The 27,940-nt window shown below is 28.9% G+C and overlaps 3 protein-coding genes and 2 non-coding genes across 7 annotated transcripts; 3 read left to right on the forward strand and 2 right to left on the reverse strand.

Moving 5' to 3' along the window:
- Positions 1 to 4,369: 4,369 nt before the first annotated feature.
- On the reverse strand, positions 4,370 to 10,040 carry LOC149058232 (uncharacterized). The gene is made up of 4 exons (XM_089218521.1): positions 9,957 to 10,040; positions 9,087 to 9,865; positions 6,277 to 6,486; positions 4,370 to 5,358 (listed from the first exon to the last, which is right to left on the reverse strand). The coding sequence occupies exons 1-4, from the start codon at positions 10,038 to 10,040 to the stop codon at positions 5,259 to 5,261; spliced, it is 1,173 nt and encodes a 390-aa protein (XP_089074647.1). The 3' UTR covers positions 4,370 to 5,258.
- LOC107164134 (uncharacterized) lies at positions 9,260 to 16,296 on the forward strand. Of its 2 annotated transcripts, none has more exons than XM_089218522.1 (4): positions 9,260 to 9,384; positions 13,594 to 13,800; positions 15,199 to 15,512; positions 15,900 to 16,296. In XM_089218522.1, exons 2-4 carry the CDS (start codon positions 13,597 to 13,599, stop codon positions 16,036 to 16,038), a joined length of 657 nt encoding a protein of 218 aa, XP_089074648.1. In that variant the 5' UTR covers positions 9,260 to 9,384; positions 13,594 to 13,596; the 3' UTR covers positions 16,039 to 16,296. The 2 variants fall into 2 exon arrangements, with proteins under 2 accessions (XP_089074648.1, XP_015367324.2); XM_015511838.2 differs by lacking the exon at positions 9,260 to 9,384 and adding an exon at positions 12,971 to 13,143.
- A 217-nt stretch (positions 16,297 to 16,513) lies between these two features.
- On the reverse strand, positions 16,514 to 16,585 carry TRNAH-GUG (transfer RNA histidin (anticodon GUG)). Its single transcript has one exon. It is a non-coding gene; the product is annotated as a tRNA-His (tRNA).
- Positions 16,586 to 19,460: 2,875 nt separating this feature from the next.
- On the forward strand, positions 19,461 to 27,383 carry LOC107164435 (uncharacterized). Of its 2 annotated transcripts, XM_089218523.1 has the most exons (5): positions 19,461 to 19,723; positions 19,836 to 20,069; positions 20,219 to 20,359; positions 23,602 to 23,906; positions 26,816 to 27,383. In XM_089218523.1, the coding sequence occupies exons 2-5, from the start codon at positions 19,845 to 19,847 to the stop codon at positions 26,958 to 26,960; spliced, it is 816 nt and encodes a 271-aa protein (XP_089074649.1). In that variant the 5' UTR covers positions 19,461 to 19,723; positions 19,836 to 19,844; the 3' UTR covers positions 26,961 to 27,383. The 2 variants fall into 2 exon arrangements, with proteins under 2 accessions (XP_089074649.1, XP_015367755.1); XM_015512269.2 differs by lacking the exon at positions 20,219 to 20,359 and having other exon boundaries at positions 19,468 to 19,723.
- Positions 24,056 to 24,174, forward strand: LOC149058234 (5S ribosomal RNA). The gene has a single exon (XR_016190648.1). It is a non-coding gene; the product is annotated as a 5S ribosomal RNA (ribosomal RNA).
- Positions 27,384 to 27,940: the final 557 nt, after the last annotated feature.

Genomic DNA, 27,940 nt, shown 5'->3' on the forward strand with positions numbered 1-27,940 from the left:
TTTTCTTTTATACTATTTTTTTAAAGAAACTAAAAAAAATGTTTTTTGTTTTTATGATTGTGGTTATGTAAAAATGTATATACTTAGGTATAATTCATACAGATTATTAGTTGATTGAATTGATTCATACGATACATGCACCTACATTTGAAAAACTGATAAATAACTTTGTACTCTCACTTTTTATCATCATATTACAGTTTAGTTTTAGTGTCAACCGCAGAACTCAACTCTTAGTTAAGAAATCAATGTAATACTTAAACTAAAAATATTTAAAAACAAATAATTGGCAAAAAATAATGCCACAAAGTCAAACGTAGGAAAATATTCACGTGGTTTATCGGATTAAAATGAAATCAATTTTCACAAAGTATTTTTGGTTTTGCCTAAAACTTTTGAAACAATCAATTTAAACTACTTTTAAAACTAAAAACTACTAATTATTTATGCTAAAGAAAAATACATGAATCAAATAATAAGCTTTAACCATGTGCATTTCTACATCAAGTTAAATAATGATGTTCCCAATTATTTTGTAACTTATAGAAAGTTGTTTGTACCACCTCCAGGGAAATTCCAAGACGGCTAGTAGCCAAATAGTTGTAGAATTCCTCAAATTACTCAAATCAGATTTTAATTGCAATATAAAAAAGTTCATTGAGTTGCATATTATGTGAATAACATATATATAACCAGACGTCTACACAGTTCCAGATTAAATTTAAATATTTTGAATTTTTTTTTTAATATTTTGATTTTTAGGCGATATTAATGTTTTTAAGTTTATTTTGATAGTGATTTATATGTATATTAACTTTTACGTCATGAAACGTTAAAGGAACAAATACAACAATCATAATATAACCAAAGTTAAAATAGGGTTTCAATACTTAAAAAAAATTTCATTATTTTATATTATTTGTATTTACTACATGTCTACATAAGTCTATTTTTCATACATAAGTTACTATAACTATGATGATACTGATAAGTGATAATTGCATAACAGAAATAATATTGCATTCAAAGTAATTTCAAAATCGTCATCAATAATTATTGCTTACATTTCAATATTATCTGTAATAAATTTAATTGGACTAACAATTTGGTATGTTACTCTTACCTTACTAGGGGTAAAGTCTTAGACACAGAAAACAATAACATGCAATAGTGCAAGGATCCTCTTAATACTTTTTATCACTAAATCACATAATATTATAATAATATCGTATACAATTTTATTTACCTATATATTCACTCAAAATGTACATTACATGTTACTATATGTAACTATTTAAGTTCTATGTACTTTTGTCTTTGTTATTAATTCATATGGTGATTTTTTAAGAATTATTGTGTTTTTGCTGGTAGATTGGTGAACTTAATTTATAATTCACATATTATTGACCATGTCTAAAATATAAAACAGCAGTTTAAATTAAGGCACTTTAGGTACCTATGTATATCGTACATTATAATAACCACATGAAATGATAATTAATTATTTATTATATGGTTAGAAAAATTGTTATGAACCAGATAATAGTTAGTAAAAAATAAAACTTGCGTGTTTTTTGCTCATTTATGTGTTTATAACATTTTTCACGTTTGTCAGTTAAAAAGTAGTTGACCTTTAAAAACCAACATACTTTTAACTTATTTTACAGGAAAAAGTGAGGGAAAAAAATCTTATAATAACTTATATTGTATTTTATAAATAACGCATACGTTGTAGGAATTTCTTCGAAAAATAATTAAGAATAATAAAGTAGGTAGTAGGTATTTATAATAATTATATTCAGAAAGTTGTTTGAAGAATCCATCAGTTTTCGAATAATGACGTATTTACAATATAATATAACCATACCTGAAACAATGGTAGTATGCACAACCAAATTAATAGATTTAACAAATATTATAAAACTTATAACTTATAGTCTATTAAGTATGGAATATCAATATGTTTTAGAATTTATGACATTTTAACAAATATAATACATAATATTATGATTTTTTCACGCATATATGATTGTACTAATATCGTTTCCAGCAACCTAAAGGGAATGTTGACAAATGACAATGAAAGTTATAGTAGTTCAACTAGTTCAAGACTATGTTTATTATATATTTCGGTAATAAATTAAATCGTGATCTTAGAATTTATAATACGGGTTTTTATTCTTGAACTGTCATGGAAGACTGTGTAAATTAAATAATGACTAATATCCATTTATAGAAACAGAAATACATAAACAAAGTTATAATCAACAAGCAAATATTATACGTAGACGAAGATCTGAGTTTCCAAACTTAGTATTGATAATAATTATAATGACTATAATAAATAGTCACTCATATCGCCGTCTCTCTTTTATATTCGGGTGCATAATCATTAAATAGCCGTTGCAAATATTATTATGCACAACATATTGTAGATATTAATAAAAAAATAAAATGAGATACACCTCGATGTCTAGGGTGAGTTACTCATCAAGTAATTTTTTAACAACTCAAACTCAAAAAACAATTTAAAGTGGAGTGAGATTACAGTCTAAGTTGGTCGAAAGACAGACTATTATTAACATTTTTTCAAGATTTTAAATTATGAGTGAAGATGGAATGTATTGGTTTTACAACGATTTATTTGTTAATCAACTGTTTTTATAGGTTCAGCATTGACTATAAACAATTTAATGAACGCAAGACGTGAGATTATAAATTTAAACAGAGCATTATTTTTTGAATGCTATATGATTTCCATTACTTTCAAATATTAAAAATAATATCAAAACACCATTTTTCACCGAGATGATTGAAGCGAAACGAGTGTTTACTGTCTGTATATCCTGCTCAACTTTTTCTTTTTTTACCCACAATTTTCATGTTTTTAAAAAAAATGTATTTATAATTATTACCTATGTTAAGTAGAATTGCAGAGTATCCTTATTCAATTTTGAATCCCAAGGCGCGAGAAAGAAATGCTTTAAATTAGGTATTTTACTTATTTTATTAAAAATAATATTTTTTTAAAACCAATATCATATTTAGCTACTTAGCTACAATGTATACTATTATGCTTAGGATAAGAATATGATACAATTACAAAAAGGTTTTTTATTCCATTGTATCTAGATAATTGTTTATATTTTTTATGTAAAAGAGGATATAATACTATATTATATTATATTAGGTACTACTGGGCATTGGTTGAGAGATTTGCATAGAATACAGATATACTACGAAGATTTTTAAACTTTCAAAATAGGTATATTTTTTAAATTAAAATCCATAATTAAAAAGCACGCGTTAATACAAAATGTTTTTTAATCGTGAATAATAGAATGATAAAACGGTGTACCTATACTGTAAACATTTTGGTTATTAGATATTGAACGGTTTTTTATTGAAAACCATTTAAAAGTTTAACGTTGACCTTAATATTCACTTGCATTCACACGCATTATGCACACTACGTATTATACAAAATATTAAATCATAACGCTAAATCTACAACGTCCGAAGAGAGAGAATGTATATAATCGCTGCAGAGAGTTATTTAATTTCGCAGTTAGGCGTGTCTGAGCATGCAGCTCTTCGGTTTTACTTTTTCATCCTACTTAATATATTAAATACGTTATACTCCGTTAAACGTTTCATTGAAACGACCGAAAGACGAAATCGAAGATATGTGCTTACGAAAATGTCGTACGACAACCGCATTGCATAGTATGACGCGTAGTCATTGTATTTTGTATTGTATGACATTATTTTTATGATAAATTGGAATTTGTATCAAGTGAATAATATATTTGTTTCGGATTTTGAAGTGAACGCGTTGTGCCATTGCAATAATAATTTAACTATAGCATCAGCGTAATGAAAAATAAACAATATTTTTATTAGACAATATAATATTATTAAGAAATCAATGATTAAGTTAAAGACGATCTCAAGCTTACAAAAAAAAAAAAAATAATAATAAGCGGGAAGTGGATATCGCTCTGCTGTACAGAAGGTTAGGAGTGGGTTACTGTAATGGATGGAATCAAATTTGAATCCAATGATACTATATCATTGTATTTGTATACGAAAAACGATTCTGAGCGGAGACGGTTTATTTGTCTAGAATATATTATATACTATTATTATTTATTATTAATACTTATTAAAATATTTGACTTTCCGGTGGAAATTTTTTTTTTTCGTCGATAAAGGTAAAGATTATAAAGAATTTTAAATTAAATAGATTTAAAAAGAAAAATTTTCATGAATTTATATTTAAGATAATTTGAACAATGCCGTAAGTTTTACATATTTAGTCAAAATTTGAACTTTAAATGCTTATATAAAAAATTGTGACTATGTATTTATTTTATTTTTCAACTGCTATTGTAACAATATTTTAGGAGCCTTATATTCAATTTTCAAGTTTTTCTATCCAACAAATTAATTTTTATCGATATTAATTTAAAAAAAACTAATAATGATCGAAAATTTCCTATGACTATAAATAGTTCAACTTAAGTCAAAATTTTTTGAAAATGGCATGGTGGATAGAATATACTTATATAAACATTCGGTGAAAATTTCATGTATTTATGGTCATATTTTGTTTTAAAGTTACATCAAAAACCAAAATTGATTTTGTCGAAAACTGATTGCGCGTAAAATTTCCCGTTTTCCCCTTAATTTTTAGTTTGTTTATCACGATTATTTAGAAAAATATTTTTTAAACATTTTTTACTTTTAGCCCCCATATAGTACCAACTAGATTTACTTTCTGATCTAACAAGGTACTGAAGTCGAAAATTGAATCATCTGATCCCAAATGATCCCGTCAAAAGCCACAAAAGAAAGCGATAACCGTAATTCCGTATGGTTATATGAATGTGTCATCAACCACATTCTTGGTCGAAATTCATCCAGCAGATTTGGTTTATTATTATTTATTTATGGCTATCATGGAACGAAAGTTCGCCCAGGGCCAAGTCAACTTCCGATACTCAGCCATTAAAACGTGTCTGCATTCCGTGCATTAATGGAATTCTCGCGGTCTGAACGGTATACATAAAAATTGTGGTTACCGTGTTGATATTATAGAAATGTACCTTCCTTTTCTATTATACAAGTTCCCCGATTTATTATTATTATTGCAGACAGCACCTAAAGAATACCTATATAATACACTAATGTATGTATATACTACCTATATATTATATATTATATACATTATAACACCACAGTAACGCCCAACTTGTTCAATCACTGCAAACGAATACTTGACACGATTCCGGCTCTGCGGACGCGGCTGCTTTTGCGATTTCCACCATCGTCGGGCCATTGTCTGTAGTGGCCCAACTGAAAATAATGAAACAGTGATAATATGTGCCCATAACTTTAAACTATACGGCTAATGATGTTACACTTATGTCTTATATTAAAAGGACGACACCACACCCGGCTATAATTATTTGCTCAGTACCAATTTTTTGTTGTTAGCTTCCACGTTGTAGTAAATTGATTTAGGTGCTATAAAACTTAAAAGTAAGAACATAATCTGTGTTTGTACATATCGATTTTATATACGATGTTTAAATTTTAAAGTGAGTTATATGAATCTGTAGATTATTACAATATGCTTATAACTCACTCAGTAATTAAAATATCGTAGAAAGCCATGCAACGTATAAATACAAATAGTTTTCTTATCTTTAAGCTGATTTGATTTAATATTAAAGCTAATGACACAAAATATTTAAGTTCTGCTAAATGAAAAATTGTAATATACAGAATGGAAACAACGTGCTATTTTAATTTTCGGCAGATGTGAGTATTTGTAACTTCGAACATTTAAAAAAATCAAAAATAATATTATAGTAGAACACCATAGAAAAATTATTATTCAAAATTTAAAATATTTTTGCTTTAACTCAAACGTGTGGACTAATTATGATTATAATACTTTATGTCGTTAAAAAAAAAAAACTGCTTTTATAAAAAAAAGGTACCTATTATACTTTATTATATATAGCTATTATTATTGTGATAGTCGGTTTTCGTAAGTATCACTTAATCAAAATTATTAAAATCATTATTCTGTATAATAGCACTTACTGGTCAATATATTTTTTAAAATTTTTATCAAACAATTTATTTACAAAGACACGTTACTAATTAGTTGTAATTATTAAGTAATACGTTAACAATATTATTTATATTAAGTACATCGCAGTCGGTTGGTGTCTAAACAATTAAAAATCGTTTAAATAATCTTACTTAAGCTTATAGTTTTGCTGTAGAGTTTCTAATTGACTATGCGAATAGTTGTTCTTTAAGGTTTCGCATATTTTTTTTTTCAAACAATCGTCTAAATATCCAGGTGATTTGTCTTCTCCGTCTATTTTCCATTCCGTGTTTGTTTTTCTCAATGCCTTATACCTTCCAGTAATAACATTTTGATGGTATACTGTCGAATTCTTTTGGAACCTACACCAAAAGTGTGTAAATATTTCAAACGTAGGTATAATAATATTAACAATAATAATAACTCTGAATTGAAACGTATGACTATGGGCAATATTTTTCATGAGTAGGTATAGTACGCAGTAAAATTGTTAAATTTGACACCGAGCTATCTTTAATTTCTAGATCATAATAATATGATATAAATTATGAACCTTATATATATATATTTTTTTTTTTGAAAATACGAATATACGCACATTAAAATATATAATAAGTGCATATTGCACAATGCATTAGACGTATTTCAAAGAAATTATTTTGAACATTCAGACAGGAAACATGCCATCATAACCCCCTAAGAGGTTGATCAAACAAAGATGATTAATCTACGTTTAAACTTCAAATACGCTGAAGCATGGAAAATAATTGCATCAACTATAATATCTATGTGCTCTAATAACCTATCCTGTACCGAAGTTGAATATTACTTTAATCTAGCTGTTCGTGTATTATTGTGCAGCTGCAGTTACAGTCAGTGTTTATATAGTTTAAGAAATATTTTCAAAAAAAATGTGGCTAATTAGTCGTTTTCACTTTTCAGGCCGATTAATTCGATAAAAATCTCTGGACAATTGCACGTGCGCTCCACGAACACGTAATTCGAATAACTGAATTATGAATGTCGAATAAAATACAACGTCGACTGTCGAACATGCTTACTCGGTCGACCATCTATACATATGTATATGGCATATCGTAAACAATATACACAGCTGCAAGTACTAACAAGTTGAAAAATAATGTTAATTAATAATAATGATAATAATAATAATAATAATATTAATAGTAAGCTCGCGACATAAAGTAAGTATACCAATGAAACTAGAAAATACACTAAGTCACGGTAAGTTGCAGCGATGACCTTTGTGCAACCGAAGATTTCTCCTTAGGGAGCGGCAGCTGGCCGTAGTCCACAGAGACCCGCATCAGTGTGCATGCACGTATAATATATACGTACAGGGTGATTCACTAATCTTTTTTCCTTTAATAATATTTGTTATTCAAAATTAGATTTTTTTTATATTTTAATAAACTCACAGACCATATTATCAAATTCTTGAAATCTTTTTCACTATTTTTTTGAGTAATTCACCTTTGTGTACTACAGATGATATCCCTATGATAACGGTTTTGGAAAACATGGGGGTTACCGGCCGGGTTACGATGATTTACAATGTTTAGTAATTTATATTAATTTATATCAATATTTGTAATTTTCAAAAATGGTTCAAGTATAATAAATACTAGATCTATAATACCATATCTATTTTATATTTATGTGAAACCATTTTTAAGGATAATTGTCCTTATATATATTTTAATAACTGAGAAATTACTTGTTCAAATGTTTAGTTAGGTAGGTACGCACTTAGAAATATTAAAGTTATTTTAACAATTGACTCGATATTAAGGGATAAAATGTATTCAATAATATATTATTTTTTAAATGTTTTAATTAATTTAGAGGAACAAAGGGGATTTAAAAAAAAAGTGGTTCTCATTTGAAAGAAAAAAATTATATCAGCACAGAACATATACATTTTGAGATGTACAACAAATTCAAGCATTTTGAAATATATGGCCCTTAAGTGTATTCAAAAACTCCAAAAATCAGGCCGAGTTAATTAATAATTATTAATGGAAAAACTGAAGATGTGCATACCTGGTGAAACGTTTTATCTATTGACTAGTAAATCGTATTTAATATTTTTTTAGTTGGGAGACAACAATGTATTATTAATGTATGACATTTATACTCATGCCATTATACTATGGAGAATAAATTGAATGCGGTTGACTCGCTACTCAGTATATTTTATTATACATATATAGACTGGCCAATGTTATATTATTCAATCGGTTTTTTTTATTTCAAATCCCATCCGTATGACAGCGTAATCGCAGTATTCGTACGAAAGGAGAAGCTACATGCGTGGAATACGGGTGCCACGGTGGGTTATGTTATCGTCGTGTGTGAATATTAGGTACATAGGTATATATATATGATATTATATACGCGTAAATCCTCGACTGCCAAGACGCTTTCACCCGCACGAAACGTCGCCGTCGCGAGAAGTCTCCCGATTAGAGAGAACGGTTTACTTGGTCGTCATCGTCGGGTTGTGCGATCTACCGTATAAGGACTCACTTTTCACCGGGTGCAACGATTCGACTATGACCACCTCGTAGATTTCCCCTTTCCCCGCCCTGTTTCTCATATCGGAACTAGCCGCAAGTGTACATAATATAATGTAAATATTGGGTTGGATATAATGATGTTTACAGGGCAATCTTTTAAGCACGAAAACTACAATTTTTCTCGTTTCACACTCAAAACAGTTTTCCCGAGAAATAATATTTAAAATGTTCTTCATTTTTCCAATATATTGACAAAACGTAAAAATATAACTATATAGGTAATTAGGTATAATGTCGTTAGTTTGTGCTTTGCACCAATAAAATGACGTTTGATTTTTTCTGCGCGCGTTATGTATACTTTCATCCCATTTTTTTTTTTTTACAAACAACTCGCTTCTATTTAAAATAATGTGTTTACTCACTGGTAGGGGTATTGCGTGGAATTCACTTTGATGACGGTCGGTGGAAAGGAAGCGAGCAACAGACCAACCGGTAGGATAGTGGCCAACACCTTGAGCATGCTCCTCCATGGGTCTTTTTTATGAACAGTCGTGACGCTGTGATAGTTTTTGAGCGGTTCGTGTATGATGTGTGACGGATATTGCGACATCTCGTTCACCTGATACTTTCCGAAATGCCTTTCGTAGTAGTTGTTGTCGTAAGCACTGGCGGGTAGCATCCCACCGAAATCGTGTTTCATAGGCTTGGACTTCTGCAGAGGTAAGGAAATATCGGTAAACTTATACGGACCCCTTGACTCCGGTCCGTTAGATCGGTTGTTGTCATGTTGCGAATATCGGGAGTAATATTCTTGGGTCGCTTGTGGGAAAACTACTATATTATTATCGCTGGGTTTCGGTGGCAGTTGGTTTGTTTGATTATTGGGCCTTGCAAAGTATTCAGGTTTGTGGAAAACTTCGTGTGTAACTTGCGGACTAGGCCTTTCAAATATAGGGTTGCCGTCGGGCCTGTAATAATTGCTGGGCTTGAAGTCTTCGTAAACCACGCTGGGACTGTACGACGAAAAATTAACTGAAGTTTGAACCGTCACGGCACTGGATTCAGTAACTGGTGAAATATTTTCTAAGCTCTTGGTTTCTTCGGTAGTAGTATCGGTCGCCTCTGTTGTGGTCAATACGTCTACATCGAGCTGTGGCCTCTGATAGGAATAGCTGACGAAGATCAATATCGAAAATATAACCTATAAACATCATACATTATAAGACGGGCCAACTACAAATTACCCACATCGTATTCAATCAATTTATATAATGTAGCTTTATAATACTTACTTTTTTCATATTCACAAACAATAATAACATATTACCTATTCGAGTATTTGGGTACTTATTATACTCCTTTACACTGTCGCTCATCGAATTCGAATGAGACAAAAGACGGCAATATATATTATTTCTAGAAGCCCATGCACATTGTTCATACTCAAGACACGGAAGAATATACAAATTAAGATCGCAGTGTTATCATATATAATATATAATAACGGTGTAACATCAAAATTGACATAATTCACTTTCTTTTAATTTTGTCATTATTTTTATTGTCTCTGTAGTGGTATAGAATATGTACATCTGATTCTGATGTAACTTTGTCATGTATATTCTATTGTAGAGCAATTATTTTTAAAATACTTAGTACGCTCGTTTAATTGTATACACATAATTCGTTATTATTTTCCGTCAAGGAAGGAAAATGCTTATTATTTACCTCACAAGAATATATAATTTAAATTTATATATTTTGTTCAGTGGTTTTATTTATTTCGGATTTTCCATACAAATTGAATAGTTTAATATTTTTATACGCTGTGGTCAAATAAAAACCTGAAACGATTTAACGGTATAGAAATCACAAGTTAAAACTGGTTGCGCCAAAGGATACCTGTCATCTCTTGTTTTTCAGAATGTGTCATTATTAATTACACCTAGGCTTAGGTAATTTCATGTTTTTTTATTGCTACATGACTAATAATAATAATTTTTTAATGTTGAATTTCATTCGTTTCTGTGAAAAAAAATATAAATTTACATTTTACTTTCACTTTTCCTTAATTGCAATAAAACATCAATGCAATGAAAAATAATGTTTAAAAATATTTATATACGATTAATTTATGGGATTTAGAAAATGTTAATAAATTAAATGTTTTGATTATTTAAGTATACCTATGTATAATTTATAAATATTAGAAAAAAGATTCAATTGATTTCTTAACTTCTATGAAGATTCGAGAGTATCTCTATCAAAGATATTTTTAGGTATATTAACTTATAACATTAAAAATACGTCATATATAACCACACATTTATTTTGTATTAGTTATTTACAAAAAAATGTTATTTTAAGCATTTAAACTATTTAAAGAGCATAGTTTAAAAATAGTTTACAAGTATTCTGTATAGCCCTTATAATATTATAAAAATAAGATTTTCTCGCTACCTAGTAATAAACTAATTTAAAATTATATTGTAAGGTCGCGACTCAACACCATTCAATAGGTAGGTTATGTAAGGTATTTATAAAGAATAATTTAATGTTCACTATTTAAAGGTACTAAAAAGAATCTTAATTTGTAAGTATATCATAGTTCAATAATTGTTAGTTATTTTTATCTTTAGAAAACGCGTATAATATTTCAAGAATTTTTTTTTGGAGTAGAATATTTAATTATTAAGTAATTTGTTTTATAATTAATAATTATAATTAATTTGATTTATAAATTTTTAGTAAAGTGTTGAATTGCTGTTATTTATAACTTAAAAATATGCCTTAAGACTTATTTATACATTTACATACATAAACACTCATTTTTGTGTGATGTACTGGTGTGTATCATATTAGCTAATAATGTATGTATTGCCGTATAGGGAGCTATAACAGACAAAGATAGTAATTTGATGAATCAAATAATTAATTACAAGATTTATTTTTATCACTTCACGAAAGTTTAATGTTTGATTCAGTTGGGTAAATCTAAATACGAAGAACGGCAATAGCATTTCACAATTTTAGCCTTCTTCAAATACTAAATTAGCTCAATTTTTTCCTTTACTAGTCTGCAAGATATAGTAATATAGTAATATAATAATATAATATATATTACTTTGGTTATAATGAAAACTCATTCAGTCATTCATAAACATATTATGTTCAAAAATACATTTTTTATTATTTTGCGCCTATAAATTGTAAGATAGACAATTTGGATACATAGTAGTTAAATAATAGTATAATACTATTTATACTTATTTAGTTATAAATTACATATATTATTGAGTTAAGTAAAAGCACTACAGTGCAGTCCTTATATCATTTATAATACAATTTGGCACATATATATAACCTAGGTATTAACTATTAAGTATATTTAAGTATTTTCGTATGAATTTAAAAATAAATATTAAGTAGGATTAGCTAAAAACATATTTACAAAATAATTCAAAATTATATATAGGTAATATAAAACATATAAACGATTGTTTTATTATTTAATTTTATTAGTATGAATATTGAATAACTAAGCATAACCTATTAAACAATATGCAATAGTACAAATTTTGAGTGTGGAAAAATAACGATTTTACGGGACTAAATATAGGCAAATTATAAGACTTTATTTTTAAATGAGTTCGAAAAATTATTATTAATTATTCATAATGATTAAATTATAATAGTTGTAAAATAATTTAAGAATTCAAATTTAATTTATTTATTATAATTTAAGATAATCTTTGTATTTTACTGTATCTCTGTTTCAGATTTTGTCTAAACATTTTTGTACGATAATTATTGTAAAATTCTTATAATAATGATAAGTTATAATTTTAGTATAATATTGTAAATTAAATTTTATGTATTAAGCCCTTCAAGATTTAATTCAATCTTTAAATGTAGCACTTCTATTCTCTATCTAGACTAATATTTAAGACGTGTTTTAACGAAAAAGTTATTCACACATTTTGAAATATACTATTGAAAAGAATTCATTATATTCAAATTAATTCTTGAATAAAAATAGTTAAACATGTATATCAAATAGTTTGTACAGTGAAAGCGGTTAAATACATTTCAAACTTATAAACAAAACTATTTCGTTTCAACTCTTGAGCCGTGATTTTACAAAAATATCTGTTACTCGTGTATGACGATCGAATACAGTAAGTATTCGAAAATAAACGATTTTGAGCGTTTGATATGTTATAATAATATTATTACGATATGCTATTCAAACACAAACAATGTGTTTATACGACGCTTTTACTTTATCAATCGGCGACGTCTCAAAATCAGCCCTTCGCTCGACAACACTTGTCATTCACGTACCGAAGACGATTGCGAGAATATCAATCTGCTACTGCTTGTGATCCATTTGTCCATTACAAAATAATAGTTATTTATAAATTCTACAGCAACAATACTGATACATTATCATTATTATATCATCATATTACTACATTAGTGAGTACCGATCAACCATATTATAATAACGTATTTTCATATAGATTTCATATGTTGTTACTTCCGTATGCTTTAGAACATATTTCTTTTTTTTTTAATTTCGTTCAGTTGAAACTTTGAAAGTAATTGCTCAAAATGTAGGCACCGTTATTATCAGTTAAGTTTTGACATTTTCTAATAAGAAATACAAAATAATATGTTTTATTAGCTGAATAAAAATGATAAATACTTACGAGTTATAATGTCTAATAGGCTACACATTTATAATGTAAAATAATTTAAGAATCATATATAATCATTCTTTTTAAAAATGTACGTTGTACAAGTATTTAATTTTATTTAGATATCTTTATGCACAATTAAATTGAAATTCACATTTTCAAGTGGTATTCAGTTAAATAAATGAAAACAATTTGTTTTTTTTTTCTGATAATTTAAATTAAACTGCAGGCCATGGAGACGCCGGTGACCTGTTTCGTTTGCCTACTGCTGTTGATTATTCGATCCATTTCGGGACACGCGATCGACGAACATCGTGCAGAGGACTATGGAGCTGACCAGAAAGAGAATAAACTGCGAGATATAAAGCCGGAGTCTGTGTTAATGGGCATCGCCAAGACATTGATCGGTGGCAAAACGGGAGCGGCCAGTGGTCAAGTATAAATACAATAGTATTTTATTTCATTTTATTTCTCGCAGGCATGCATATATATAATACATAAACCAAAAATAGGATTAATAATATTTTTCGTTATTAGAAATTGACACGTGTGAAACGTATTATTATTATACATTTAGAACCACTACTGTATAGATCGTGATGTATACCAGAGGTCAGCCCGGGGTTTCTGCAAATTGTCCTCTCTGACCACTTTGTCCAGTCCTTGTAAATTTTTCAAGATGGCCAACGGATTTTGCGATCTGCCCGACATCTTGGCTAGTATTAAAAACAAATTACATTAGAATACCCTGTCGTAAAATTTTTCGGGAATCTTATTTCTAATGTTATACTTGGGTTTACTGTTTATGTTTATAATATGGATGTATTATTACTTGCTATTTACTTCCACTTTCTATTAATTAATCAAAATAATGACACAACATAGTATATATATAAATACAAGTGTCTTTGTATAAGTTACTTTGTTTTACACTCACAATACCACCTATGCATGTGACTATTATCTGGCTTATATATTTAAAATTAATAGGGCAGAAGACTTTTAACCCTAAACGGATCTAATTTATCTATAAAAACACTAATGAATATCAAATATACAAGAACCAATATTATATATAATTTCAGAAAAAAAAAACAAGAAATAATCATTTGGTGTTGACAGCAGGTATCACCTATAATATAAAGTATCATGAAAACAAATGTTTTATTTAGCTTTTTCTTTAAATACAATGACTAAATTCATTTTATACCTATATCGTATAGACAAATAAATGTTAACAACTTTTTAAAAGGTAAAAGTATCTACATACTTTTTCCAGAAATATCAATCACCTATTTCAGTTTAAAGTTATTTAGATCAATACTATAGTTTAATCCAATATTTTTATTTTATTTTATTTATGATAAAGGCTTTAACATCTTGAGGTTATTAGCCTACAATTGTAACAAATTAGAACAGCTTGAAATCCAATATTTTTTTCTAAAATAAAAAAATTTAAAAATACTTAAATACGTCAGAAAAAATAATATTCCTTGGCATAATTATAAAGAAATTTAATAATTATGAAACATACAAATGTTCCGGTATGACTTTATCATCTTATCATGTAACAAACTAATTTATCTGGCGACATATAGATAGGTATCTAGCACGACAACAAACAAGCAAATATTATTGAAGAGTCATCTGCCCTCTTTATAACGATCGCTCTATTATACAATTATATTTAATAATAAATTATACTCTGCGTTTATATGTCATATACCTAGTTGTATATACTTATCATGCACGGTATAACTTTTGAACCACGTCATATATAATAATAATAATAATAATAGTACCTATGTATTATATACGTTCGTTTTGTTTACAGTCGCTCAGCTTGAACATGTCGAATATAGTACTGATGTTGGTGCTCAGGGGTCTGATATGGGGCGTGTCGTACATGCAAAATGGAGGCGGTGTCAAAGAAGCACGAAACGAGGATTCGACCTCGACCGCGGTCGGGGGACTGTTCCAGGACATGGTAACTGAAACCGACGTGATGCTGTTCCTCGGATACCTGGTGGCCGATGAGTCGGGCCGGTACGATTGTCTGAACCGAGTGGCGTGCGAGCAACCGGAGCGGGCGGAGAGCTATCTCAGGACCGCCGAAATGGTCTGGAAAACTGCGAAAATGTTTGACGGGTAAGGTGCACTCGCCGGTCAAAGGATCATACTATTATAAATGCAGTATGTTATATTAATTGTACGAACAATTGGGTGATGGATGCTAATCCCGCTATAATTATCCTCAGTGGCTCAGTCGTGTCTATATATTTTATAATAAGTAGTAAAAGGTATATAATATATACATTAGCGAGATCAGAGTCAATGATTTCTCAAAGAGTTTAAAACAATATCATCAATTTATGTTCTTTTTGTCTCTCATCTCCATACGACCACATTCCAACATTGCACCACAATACGCATTACAAACGTCGTTTGCGATGGTCTTAAGATACCTATGCTTTAAAAAATTAAACGTGATGATGATATTTAAATTTTAAACTACATCAATATTGACATTTTCAGGGTGATAACGTTGGACGCGAAGTACGAGAAAACGTTGAACAGATTGCAAGAGGCCATCGAGAACGGAATGGCGGTCGGGGATTGCGAGTCAAAATATAAATGCTTTGGTCAAACTGTTACCGACAACTTCAAAATCTAGATGAATTTAATTTATATGTTATTTAATTTATAATTATATTTAATAAATATCTACCTGACCAATAACCTTAAAAGCAATTGTTTTAAATTAATTGTGGAATTAATAGTTTGACCGACGGTGACGAATATGCTGCGCACAATCTGTGGATAAACATAAACTTTTTATTTATTTTACATAGTTGGTAAATGTGTATTCACTAATCACCAATTAATCACAAATCAATTTTCATGGTCCTAATGTTTTATGATAAAAGCATTATCTGACAAAAAAAATTATTATTATTATTATTATTATTATTATTATTATTATTATCAAATTATTGATTCATCTCTTTAATAGGAGTTATATCTTAAGTTTAAAAAATATATATGGTTATTTGTTTTATTTTCCAACTATTTTGTACAAAAATACATCTATTATTTGTATACTAAAAAATGCGGTTTTTATTATTATTCTTAAAATGCAAAAAAATTTGTGCCGTGACCAGGATTCGAACCTGGGTTATTGCGGCCACAACGCAAGGTCCTAACCACTAGACGATCACGGCCGTACAGAAATATCAATTTACTATAAGATATGAATCATTAGGCCTCGATTGTTATACATATTATAATAATATAATATTATATTGTAACTAATAATAATCATATGATTTGATTTAATACTCTTATAATATTTTCAGTTTTCAGTTACCAATCAATATTATCGTAAATTATTTAGTTGATAATTGTTATGTAAATCAGTAAATGTTAATAGGTACTACTTTTCAGTTTTTCAATAAAAAAAATAAAATTTCAGTAAGAAAGAAAATAAGTGTTCCCTAAAAATGATTTTAGCGCCAAAAAAATTAAAGAAACAGTTTTTATTTACAATTACCGTTATAGATGTAAATTATAGGTATTGTATAGAAGAACTGAAAGTACTTTTTTAATGTTATCAGTAATTGATTACCAAAATATAATTATTAATTGTATTGTATGTGTACCTACTTGTGCTTAAAAAAGGTAAGTGTAAGTACTCGGTAAGTCTTGACGTTATAGGAAAATTGTTATTAAAAATGCGCTCAATACACCGATATTACCTCAAACATTTATTGCTGATTTTTATAATGGTTGGTGGTCACCCCGTCTTACTGTACCTTGTCATTACTGTTGTATTACGATTAATAATAGAGGAAAATCTGAGCGCTTCCTTCAACATTCAACATATTGCATTAGTACCTGAATAACAACTACGTGATTTATTTTTTTTCAAATTTGAAATAATTTACAACAAAAATAAAAACGTACTTTATACTTTTATTTAAAAAACCTATACTACAAAATTCCTTGTTGCCATTTTATATATTATTATAAATTTAATTAATGTATTCTTTTTAGGGTGGGCTAGTGGCGCGTATCTCACCATCCCTGACCGAACGCCACTGTTTTCCAACTAATAACTGTGAAAACTGCACAAAGTTAAACTTAATTTGAGTTATTTATAACTCAAAAAGTACTAGTTCAAATTTTGGTTTTGATGTGTCAACATTTTCAGAAAAATTATCTGCTAAAAAATGTACAGTAGAAAGGGGAAATAATTTTCATTTGGAAAACAGCAGTTTTTACTTCCGCAGAACATTTCTCTGATATACTACAAAGAAACACAAACATATTAAAACATAATCTTTAAGAAGGTTTATTTAAAAAATCTAAAAATCAGATTTTGGATAGCTGCATTATTGTAGAAAAAAAGCAGGTTAATTCAGAATTACCCCATCTAATATGTACCTATAGTATATAAACAAATTAAAATTATGTGATTGGGACCATCAACTTTATATTGATTTATTAAATATTGAATGTTAGATGCAATCAGACATAGGTTATTATAAATAAGATTATAATAATCTATTTTTGGATTTAAAAGTTTAAAGTTTAAAGTTTTAAATGGTCAATATCTTTGTCACAGGCAAACAGCACACTTTTGTGATATAGCCCATATAGGTATTCAATATACATTTCTGTACTTTTCACGTCTTAAAAACAATTGCATTCCAAATGTGATCGCTCCATTCTATTTTCAAAATATTTTCTTAAGCACACGATTACAATTAATTCTAATTTAATTTACTAATATTCCTTTATTTGAAACCATAAACATGCGCACATGGGTAGATAGGTGAGCATTTGATGCCCCTGAACGGTTTAAATAGATTTGTTAGGGTCGAACAAGTTCAACTGCTAACCTGGGTCACCACCGGATGAAATAAAATAAGTTGTTTACCCAAAAAGTGTATTGAATAACCAAAGTAATCTTTTTTGTGTTTGGATAGATTACTAGTCTATCATCATTCATCAACACTTACCAAAGTGTATTATTATTATTATTATTATTTATTACTAATAACGTTGATTAGATATTTATGTATAATATATTAATATATTATATTTAATAGATCAAAAACTAAAAATAACTAGGGTTTCTAGTGTCCCATTCCCATCTTAAACGATATAGTATACTAATATTAATTTAATTAATTCATCGTTCCCCAATTGTAAGCCATTTGTTTATATATATATAAACGAACCACTGAAAATGTTAATCGAGGTGCCTGAATTGAAACTCTTGGCACACATATGTTTGAAACTCAGTTTTTGATTTGACATAGAGCTATATTTGATTAAAAATAAAAAACTAAAACGTATCGAATATATAGGTATTTAGTAAGTATTTCTGGTGGTGTTCTAAATTGAATAATAATTTTCAAAATTCTAAAGTATGATTCATTCTACGCTAAACGATATTTTTAATTAGGTACTAAAAATTCAATAAGGCTTGAAAAATTTATCAGAAGTATCAATATATAGAAAAATGAATTGTTTATCAAAAGATTTGGGGTTCCTGCTCCTGTTGATATTTCTTATTGTTTCGCCTATAAAATGCGTGATAGGCAGTTTATTTACATAACAGTTAGATTACTTGCCTATTAATTATTACACCACTTTATTATTTTTACAAAACAATAGATACCTACTTGATAATAAAATTCAATTTTTAAGATTATTAACTACCTCATTCAAAAATACATCAGCAAGATATTCCTATTATATTATGTATATTATTATAAGGTATGAAAAATTTTAATTTTCAATGCTATTTATTTAACGAAATCGTAGAAAGTGTACATAAGATATAATTATAAATGATAATACAAATACTATTGTAGGTAAGCTTACACATTCGACGAGCACGGAAGTGTAATTATAGCAATAATTATCTGCACTTAACACACGGTAAACACGAACAAACCAAATTGTTTTACAGTCACGGAGTTTGACGGATTGTTCATTTATAGTGGCTGCGGCAGTCCTGCCGTTTATTCTGTAGGTTTCAAGTTTCCGCCAAACACACAGACGGCGTAAACAAACGGTTCCGTTTGTCTGCAGGCTGTTACATATGAGTTCTAGTGAAACTTTAATTGCAACGATATGCTGTTGAAGCACGAACAATACGTGACACTTTTACTTTCCCGGCCGGAGACATAACAAAATCGGTGGTTTGATCGTCTGGACCAGTCATTTACCACGCCGGAGACGATCCAACACAACACCGTAGCACTATATAGGACATTACCACGTTATTACGACCATCGTCCAACCACAAGACTTGTTTGACATCAATAGTTATTAAATATAATATACAGGTGAGTGTCGTCGACCGGACTACGTCGTCCAAACCTTATATGACGTAGTTTATGGCGAATTGTCCGTATTATATGTTTTATGTGTTATACATAAATAAATGTTCTTTTAAAGGGAATCGTGATGATGCAGCCAACAGGAATCGTGTCCGTGTGCTTACTGTTGTTGGCTAGTCGTGCAGTGCAGGGACACGCGATTGGTGATAACCGCGCGGACTACGGTGACACCGGAATCGCTGCAGACCGGAAGAGAGACGCCTCGCAGCAGTCGAAGGCGTTGGACATGGAGTCGATATTTGCGGGTTTCGCCAAGTCGATGATCAGCAGGACTGGAGCCACCAGTAGTCAAGTACAAAACAACACATACTACATTGGTTTTTAGATTTTTATGTTATTTTCTCGTAGAAAGATTTAAGAAAAACATTTTTTAAATGGGATTTTAATTTGTCACTGTTGGTAATAACGCGTGTGCAACGTATTATTATATTGTATATTTAGAACCAGCACTGTATAAATCCGGGTGTAAAAAAGAGGTCCACCGGCCAGGGTTTCTGCAAAATGTCTTCCCTGACCACCCTGTCCAGTCCCTGTCAGTTTTTCAAGATGGCCCTTGGATTATGCGATCTACCCGACATTTTGGCTAGTATTTCATTTATGTATACAACAATACTTTAACACCCCCCGTCCCCTGTCCAAAGTCTTTTCGAGAATCTTATTTCTATATGACTAATATTGCGTTTCGATTCTGCCTTTACTTCAGTCTTCAATCAATTTAATATAACAGTATATTTCAATGCTGTTATTGACTCTTCTACTTAACGCTGTCTCGACCACTATACGATCGTTTTCAATACACACACACACTCACACACACATAAACCCATATAATGAATACATAATAAAAATATACACGTTATATTTTAATATTTGATTCAAAATGATACACTGGATTTGTCACAATGACACGATGTTTACATATGAATTGTATGTTTTATACACAGTGAAAATACGATTATTTCGGTATATTATATATATTACGTTATCATTTATTATAATAGAAACTCACAATAAATTAGACGATGTATTTTGCTCATTGTTAGCTCGTAACAATTCGCACTTTATTACAACAATATATCATTTTAACGTACTATGTACATTGGCACATTGCACTGAAGTACAAACGCGAGTTGTAAATTATTAATGCCAACTGTAATCATCGTAGACTATATCGGTACCACGTTAGTTGTGTTAAAAATAGGCCGGTTTTGGTGACTGAATGTCAGGTCCCCCAAACTCAAAATTTAAATTAACGAGATAAAAACAAAACAAAAAAGACGTAAATGAAAAATCTATTTCAGACGTTTGTTGTATGAGAATAACACTAAAAATGAAATTAATAAGATTTCAACCATACGTGAACTAGTGGATTTAATTATTATAAAAAAAAACACTTATGGTCATCAAGTTTCCCCAAAGACTGTACAGCTTTATTTTTGAATTTTTCGGTAACCTGTGCTAATTCAAAACAAACGTTTTCAAGAAATAATTAAAAACTTTTAGAAAAGTACCATTACCGCGAACTAATAGCATCTTCGAGGTTTAGGTCTAATAAACATAGAAAAAAATGTTAGCAAAAAATAAACTTTGGTGAACTAATTGAATGTTTTGTACATTCAAAACTGTCCAACTTGAAATAGTAAATATCTTTTGTTTATTTTAAAAATGTTAGGGGCCCCAGCCCCCAGAGGTTTTATGACATGGCCCCTAAAATCCTAGTTACACCATTGGTACCACCTATACCTGCTGACAACCCTAATGCTGCTGTACAAATAGTAGTAAGTACATAAACTCTTTCTTCTTATTTGAGATGTCTACCTACCGTAAAGATAATTTTCAATAAATGTTTTTTTTACACGCTAGTTTACACGAAAATCAATATAATCTTTGCTTTAACGCACTTAGTTTTTATAAGTATTTGGCCGTATAATATATTCTATCAATTATAGTTTCGCAACCCGATTTTTACAGTTTTTTCAAATTTCATTTAGAGGTTTTGAGTTAAAAAATTTAGATAGTAATTCTACGATTATCGTTAAGCGAGATCCGCAGTAAAACATAAAATTACGTTTTTTTAAATAATCATCATTATCTGGGTACTTGTTATTTATTAGTTATTATTAATAAATCATCATTTATTCATCAGAATATATATATATTAATATTGCATTTCCCAAAATACGCCTATTTACTTACTCTGTATTGAAAATTAATAGAGCCCTAAACCATATTATCTAATGCTGTAATTTAATTTGATTTAATTTCGAATTTTCTAAACAGTACGAATCCACAATTCTTATTTGACCATTAAATACTAAATAGTTTTATCTTTTTAAACGAAAACTGCTTTATTAAATAACAATTTAAGTAACCATAAAATGTTTTTCATCCGATTCAATAGTTTTTTTTTTATTGTTAACCATTTCACAGTGTTTCCACTCTGAAAATTACTTTAGTCTATGAAAAATGAAAATCGTGTTGGCCAGCTGCGATGGGGCGTATAATTTCTCACTCCCTACGACCTCACCTTACAATTTTGGACGGTCATGGAACGTTGAAGCAAATTAAAATTGTATTACACTGTGATACATTTCGGTATTTAAATAAAGCCAAATCTAAAATCCATGCATTTTGTAATTGTTTGAAAGAAAATAAGTAAAAACATACTGAAATCAATTTATCTGATACTGGCAAACAGACGCACAAATTCACGTGTATTATAATTTTTAATTAGAAACCAGTAATTAATACAAAATATTTTGCACAATCATTATTGCTCTAAATTATTCGAAACATAATATGTAGTATACACTTTACACTTATATATATATATATATACCATATAATAAAGTAATAAAATTATGTTAGTCTTCCAAAAAAATACTTTTATTTATATTGAAATCGTCTTGAATTGATATATACTGCATTGATACATTTATTAAAAGCTTTCGATCTCAAAACTCTCACAACCTCATGATATATGATCTTTTGCGTTACGAGCTCTCCGGTGCTACTTATTATTGTGGTGTCGATTATGACGTAATTAACGATACTTCCGCATCAGTAGTTGACTTGGTCTTCACACAATTATGATGACATTTTAAATATTGCATACTTATTTTTATAAACATTATACCGCTAACTTATACCTATGGCTATATACATATATAATAACACATTTATATGATGGCTTTCAAGTCTATGCATAATCCTACTGTTTACATTATGTATTATTATACTTATATACAAAATGATTCACTGATATAATATTGCGTTCAATGGCCACAGCGGCCGTGGACTGTTTCTTTCTTTCAATAAAAAAAAAAAAAAATGATTCACCAAGTATGCTCACTCCCGTTTTATGTTTTAATCATGCATTTATTTAAATCCTGATATTTTGGAATTTTTAAGTACTCTAGATGAAATGAGATGAAATTTATAATTTTTGTGTTATGAAGACCATTTATATTTATACTTAATATATTTTTCCACCGTGTAAAGAATGTCTAGCGGTGATTTTTTAGATAATATAATGACCACAAATGGTTATCATTTGAAAGAGATACATTTGTATTTATTACTCCATAAATTACATAAGTAGTCAATTTTAAAATATGGTTTTAGTACTAACACTTGAAAATGCCAAAAATCTAAATTTTGATAAATACATGATTAAAGAGAATAGCGGGTATCAGAAACATGTTTGATGAACCATTCTGTATACCTTCGTCTGTCCTCCTCATCGATGACCGCACTACCATACTCAACGGTATGTGAACGATCATCGATTATTATACAGTGTCCGTCGTAATCTGTTTGTCTAGATGCTCAGCCTAAACATGTCCAACGTGGTGTTAATGCTGGTTCTCAAGGGACTGATCTGGGGAGCGTCGTATATGCAGGGGTACGGTGGCAAAAGTCGGAAGGATGGACCGGATGCAGCAGGGACCGGACTCATGCAGAACATGGTCACTGAAACGGATTTACTGTTGTTCCTTGGATATTTGGTGGCCGATGAATCAGGTCGCTACGATTGCCTAAACCGCGTGGCTTGTGAGCAACCGGCCAGGGCCGAGAGCTACCTGAAGAGCGCCGAAATGGTCTGGAAAACGGCTAAATTACTGGACGGGTAGGATCTTCACAATTATTATAAATAAAATAATTTTTTTATGGGCAACTTTTTTATTGATGGGCCATATCAAAAATAATATACATATTTTTTAATGGTTATCCATGTTGGTTTTTTATTTAAATATAATTTAGAACTAACAAACTGATGCCAACGACCATACCACGTTGAATACACCAGTTCTCGTCCGATCACTGAAGTTAAGCAACGTCGGGCGTAGTTAGTACTTGGATGGGTGACCGCTTGGGAACACTACGTGCCGTTGGCATTTTTTTATTATTATTTATTTATTTAATCAAGGATAAATACATTTTTATGCATTTATGTCGATATTATATGTTTTTTAGCATTTAATAGATATATTTTTTTTTATGCATTGAATAAAAATGTTTATCTTTTACGGTTTGAAAAAAGGGTAAAGGAGAGATTATTTTTACAAGTTACCATACTTAATATAATCCTGATAACTAATTTTCATTTGAATTTTTAAAATATTAATTTGGCAGTTTTATTATATTTTAGATTCTAAATGTATTGATTTTACATCATGTGTGTTTTTTTTTGTGTGTGTCTGTCATCACGTTTTGGGGCAGTAAAAGTGCTTCGATTTTTGACTTCAGTACCTCGTTCGATCAGAAAGTGAATGTAGTTGGTACTTTGGGGGGGTCAAAAGTTTTTTCTTAATACTTTTCTAAATAATTGAGAAAAACAAACTAAAAATTAAGAGAAAAACGGAAATTTTTACGCACACTCATTTTTCGACAAAATCAATTTTGGTTTTTGTTGTAACTTTTAAAAAAATGACCATAGATACATGAAATTTTCACCGAATGTTTATATAAGTATATTCTATACACCATGAAATTTTCAAAATATTTCGACTTAAGTTGAACTATTCATAGGCATTTGAAATTTTCAAAAATTATTAGTTTGTTTTTAAATAATATCGATAAAAATGTATTTGTTAGGCAGAAAAGCTTGAAAATTTAATACTAGGCTCTCAGCATATTGTTAAAATAGCAGTTGAAAAATAAAAGAAATTCATAGTCACAATTTTTTTTTTTATTAGCATTCAAAGTTTGAATTTTGACAAAATACGTAAAAATCACGAAAATTCACAAATTATTTTAAGCTAGAAATTCATAAAAAATTTTGTTTTTAAATCTAAGATTTCAAAATTTAATACAAGATTCCTTACAAGTTTTTCAATCTTTATCATAAATAAAAAGTCCACCGGAAATTCAAATTAAATTTTTATGAGCATTTGAAATTTAAATTTTTACAACATTGGATTTTCACTTTTAGCGATTTCCTTATTTTGGTGTAACTCTAAAACAAATAACCGCAGATACTTGAAATTTTGACTGAATCTTTATACAGGCATTTTATATATTTGATAAAATTTTCAAAATATTTAGATTTGTTTTGAGCTGTTTACTGACATTTTAATTTTTCAACTTTTTTAGTTTTTTTTTTCTATAAATATCGATAAAAAATTATTTGTTCGGTAGAAAAGCTTGAAAATTTAATACAAGGCTTCTAATAACTTTTAACAATAGCAGTTAAGAAATATTAAAAATACGTAGGCACGATTTTTTTTTATAAGCATTTAAAATCAAATTTTGACTAAAGACGTAAAAATTACGGCAATGTTCAAATTATCTTAGATAGAAATTCATAAAAGTTTTTATTTTTAATTCTAAGATTTGAAAATTTACTACAAGGCTTCTAACATATTTTAACAATAGAAGTTGAAAAATAAAATAAATTCATGGTCACATTTTTTTTTTATAAGCATTCAAAGTTTGAATTTTGACAAAATACGTAAAAATCACGAAAATTCATAAATTATTTTATGCTAGAAATTCATAAAAAATTTTCCTTTTACATCTGAGATTTGAAAATTTACTACATGGCTCCTATAATATTTTTACAATAGCAATTGAAAAATAAAAGAAATGCGTAGTCACAATTTTTTTTTAAAAGCATTCAAAGTTTGAATTTTGACAACATATGTAAAAATCACGAAAATCACGAAAATCACGAAAATTCGCAAATTATTTCAAAGTAGAAATTCATAAATTTTTTTTTTTTAAATCTAAGATTTGAACATTTTTAATAATCTATAATATATCCTAGACAGATAAACCGTCTTCGCTCAGAATCGTTTTTCGTATACAATGATATAATATCATTGGATTCAAATTTAATTCCATCCATTACAGTAATCCACTTGTAAGCTACTGTACAGCAGAGCGACATCCACGACTTACCCGCCTTTTTTATCATTGCATTATTTCATTCATTATTAGGTGCATCATACACAATAGATAACATCATTCTGACAAGGATTGAAGGATTATATCAAATCATTTATAAAATATTTAATATTATATAAAAATCCTAGGCTGATATAACACCAAATTAAAGTCATATACTTTTGAAAATATCGTTGTAGCGTGTAAAGTGAATCTTCTAGTCATCAGATAAGTCTATAAAAATGATTCATATCCATAAACTGCCATAGTTAATTGACGTACACATGTATAATAGTTATTAATAAGTACTAAGGATTTAATTTCTCTTGATTTTATTTGTCTTCCAACGTATTATTTATTTTAACCAACAGTTGTCAATAATATTCTGCATCGTCGTTGCCCGTCTATGTTTATAGTGTATTAAATTTGGTATTCTATAATATTTTATAATTATATAAATCATAAATTTACAACTGCAGATTTATAAAATAAACTGATTTTTTATAACAATATGCAAAAAAAACATATTTATACAAGGCCACGTCCCCATCACTGTGCAATAATTACTGCGATATTTTGATTGAGAGTAATAATGTGACGTGATAATACTTGCAAATATTTGAATAATATATTATGTGGTATTGATTACAGTGTGATGCCAATAGACGCGAAATACGAGCAAATGTTGATCAAGTTGCAAGAAGCCATTGAAGATGGTAGGGCAGACGGAGATTGTCAGGCCAAATACAAATGTTCCGAATCGAACAGCTCCGAAGATAACTTAGATCTGATTTAAAACATAAATAAAATTTGTTTTGACTTTTTGAGTTTTGACAAAACGAAAACTCTGTGCGCAGTCATATTGTGTATACATTCGATTGTTATTGCATATTTTATCCACACAGTAACACACTTAAAAAAAATATAGCAGTAAATACTAAATAATAATATTTAATATTACTTTAATTTTTTTTTTTCAAAAATCTTTCGTTTTAATTCAATGTAGGTACCTATAATACTCATATATTACTAATGCTATTTGATGATGAACATGACCTCGTTCAAAATAAAAATCTTATTAGGTACATCTGTACGTTTATTTCTCTCGTGCCTACACCATAACGATTAATGTATACCAACTATTGTATCTACTATTTTCATTAATTTGATTCATCATATTATGACCTATATCCAAGTACTATACCTGGAAATATATAGATGATTGTTTTTTTTTTATAATTTTTTATATATTATTAAATTACATTTCATATATATTATATTTGTTATTTATTATTTTATATATATATATATATATATATATATATCTTATAATATTAACTATTGTATGTTAAAATGTATGATGTATTTTGTATTTTGTAGAGTTTTGTTGTTAACATTAAAAATAATGGTTTGTTAAGTGCTATTTTTTATTTTTTCCTCAACTACCTCTACTTCGGATGCGTGGCTGTTTTTTAAACAGAACATCTAAATCCTAAATGTTTTATTATTGGTTTTTTTTTTTCCTATGGTATCGAGGACCGGAGAAGGAACTATGTTGCCAATACTTCTCCTCCGGCCCCGATTTATTATTGGTTAGATTAAATAATAATTACCACGAGGAAACGTTCCGGGAGCACGCACATATAAATGGCCAATAATGTTGTTTGCTTATAACGTTTTGGTGGTCATTATTTTTACTTTTTAAAGTGAAAAATCAGAAAAATATTACATTTTAAAACAAACTCCAAACATATTTTACCACTCCTCTCCCCCCCC

The sequence above is a fragment of the Diuraphis noxia genome, unplaced genomic scaffold, assembly GCF_037042655.1.
Source record: "Diuraphis noxia isolate RWA-SAM2 unplaced genomic scaffold, SU_Dnox_SAM2 contig0002, whole genome shotgun sequence".
Lineage (NCBI taxonomy): Eukaryota > Metazoa > Arthropoda > Insecta > Hemiptera > Aphididae > Diuraphis > Diuraphis noxia.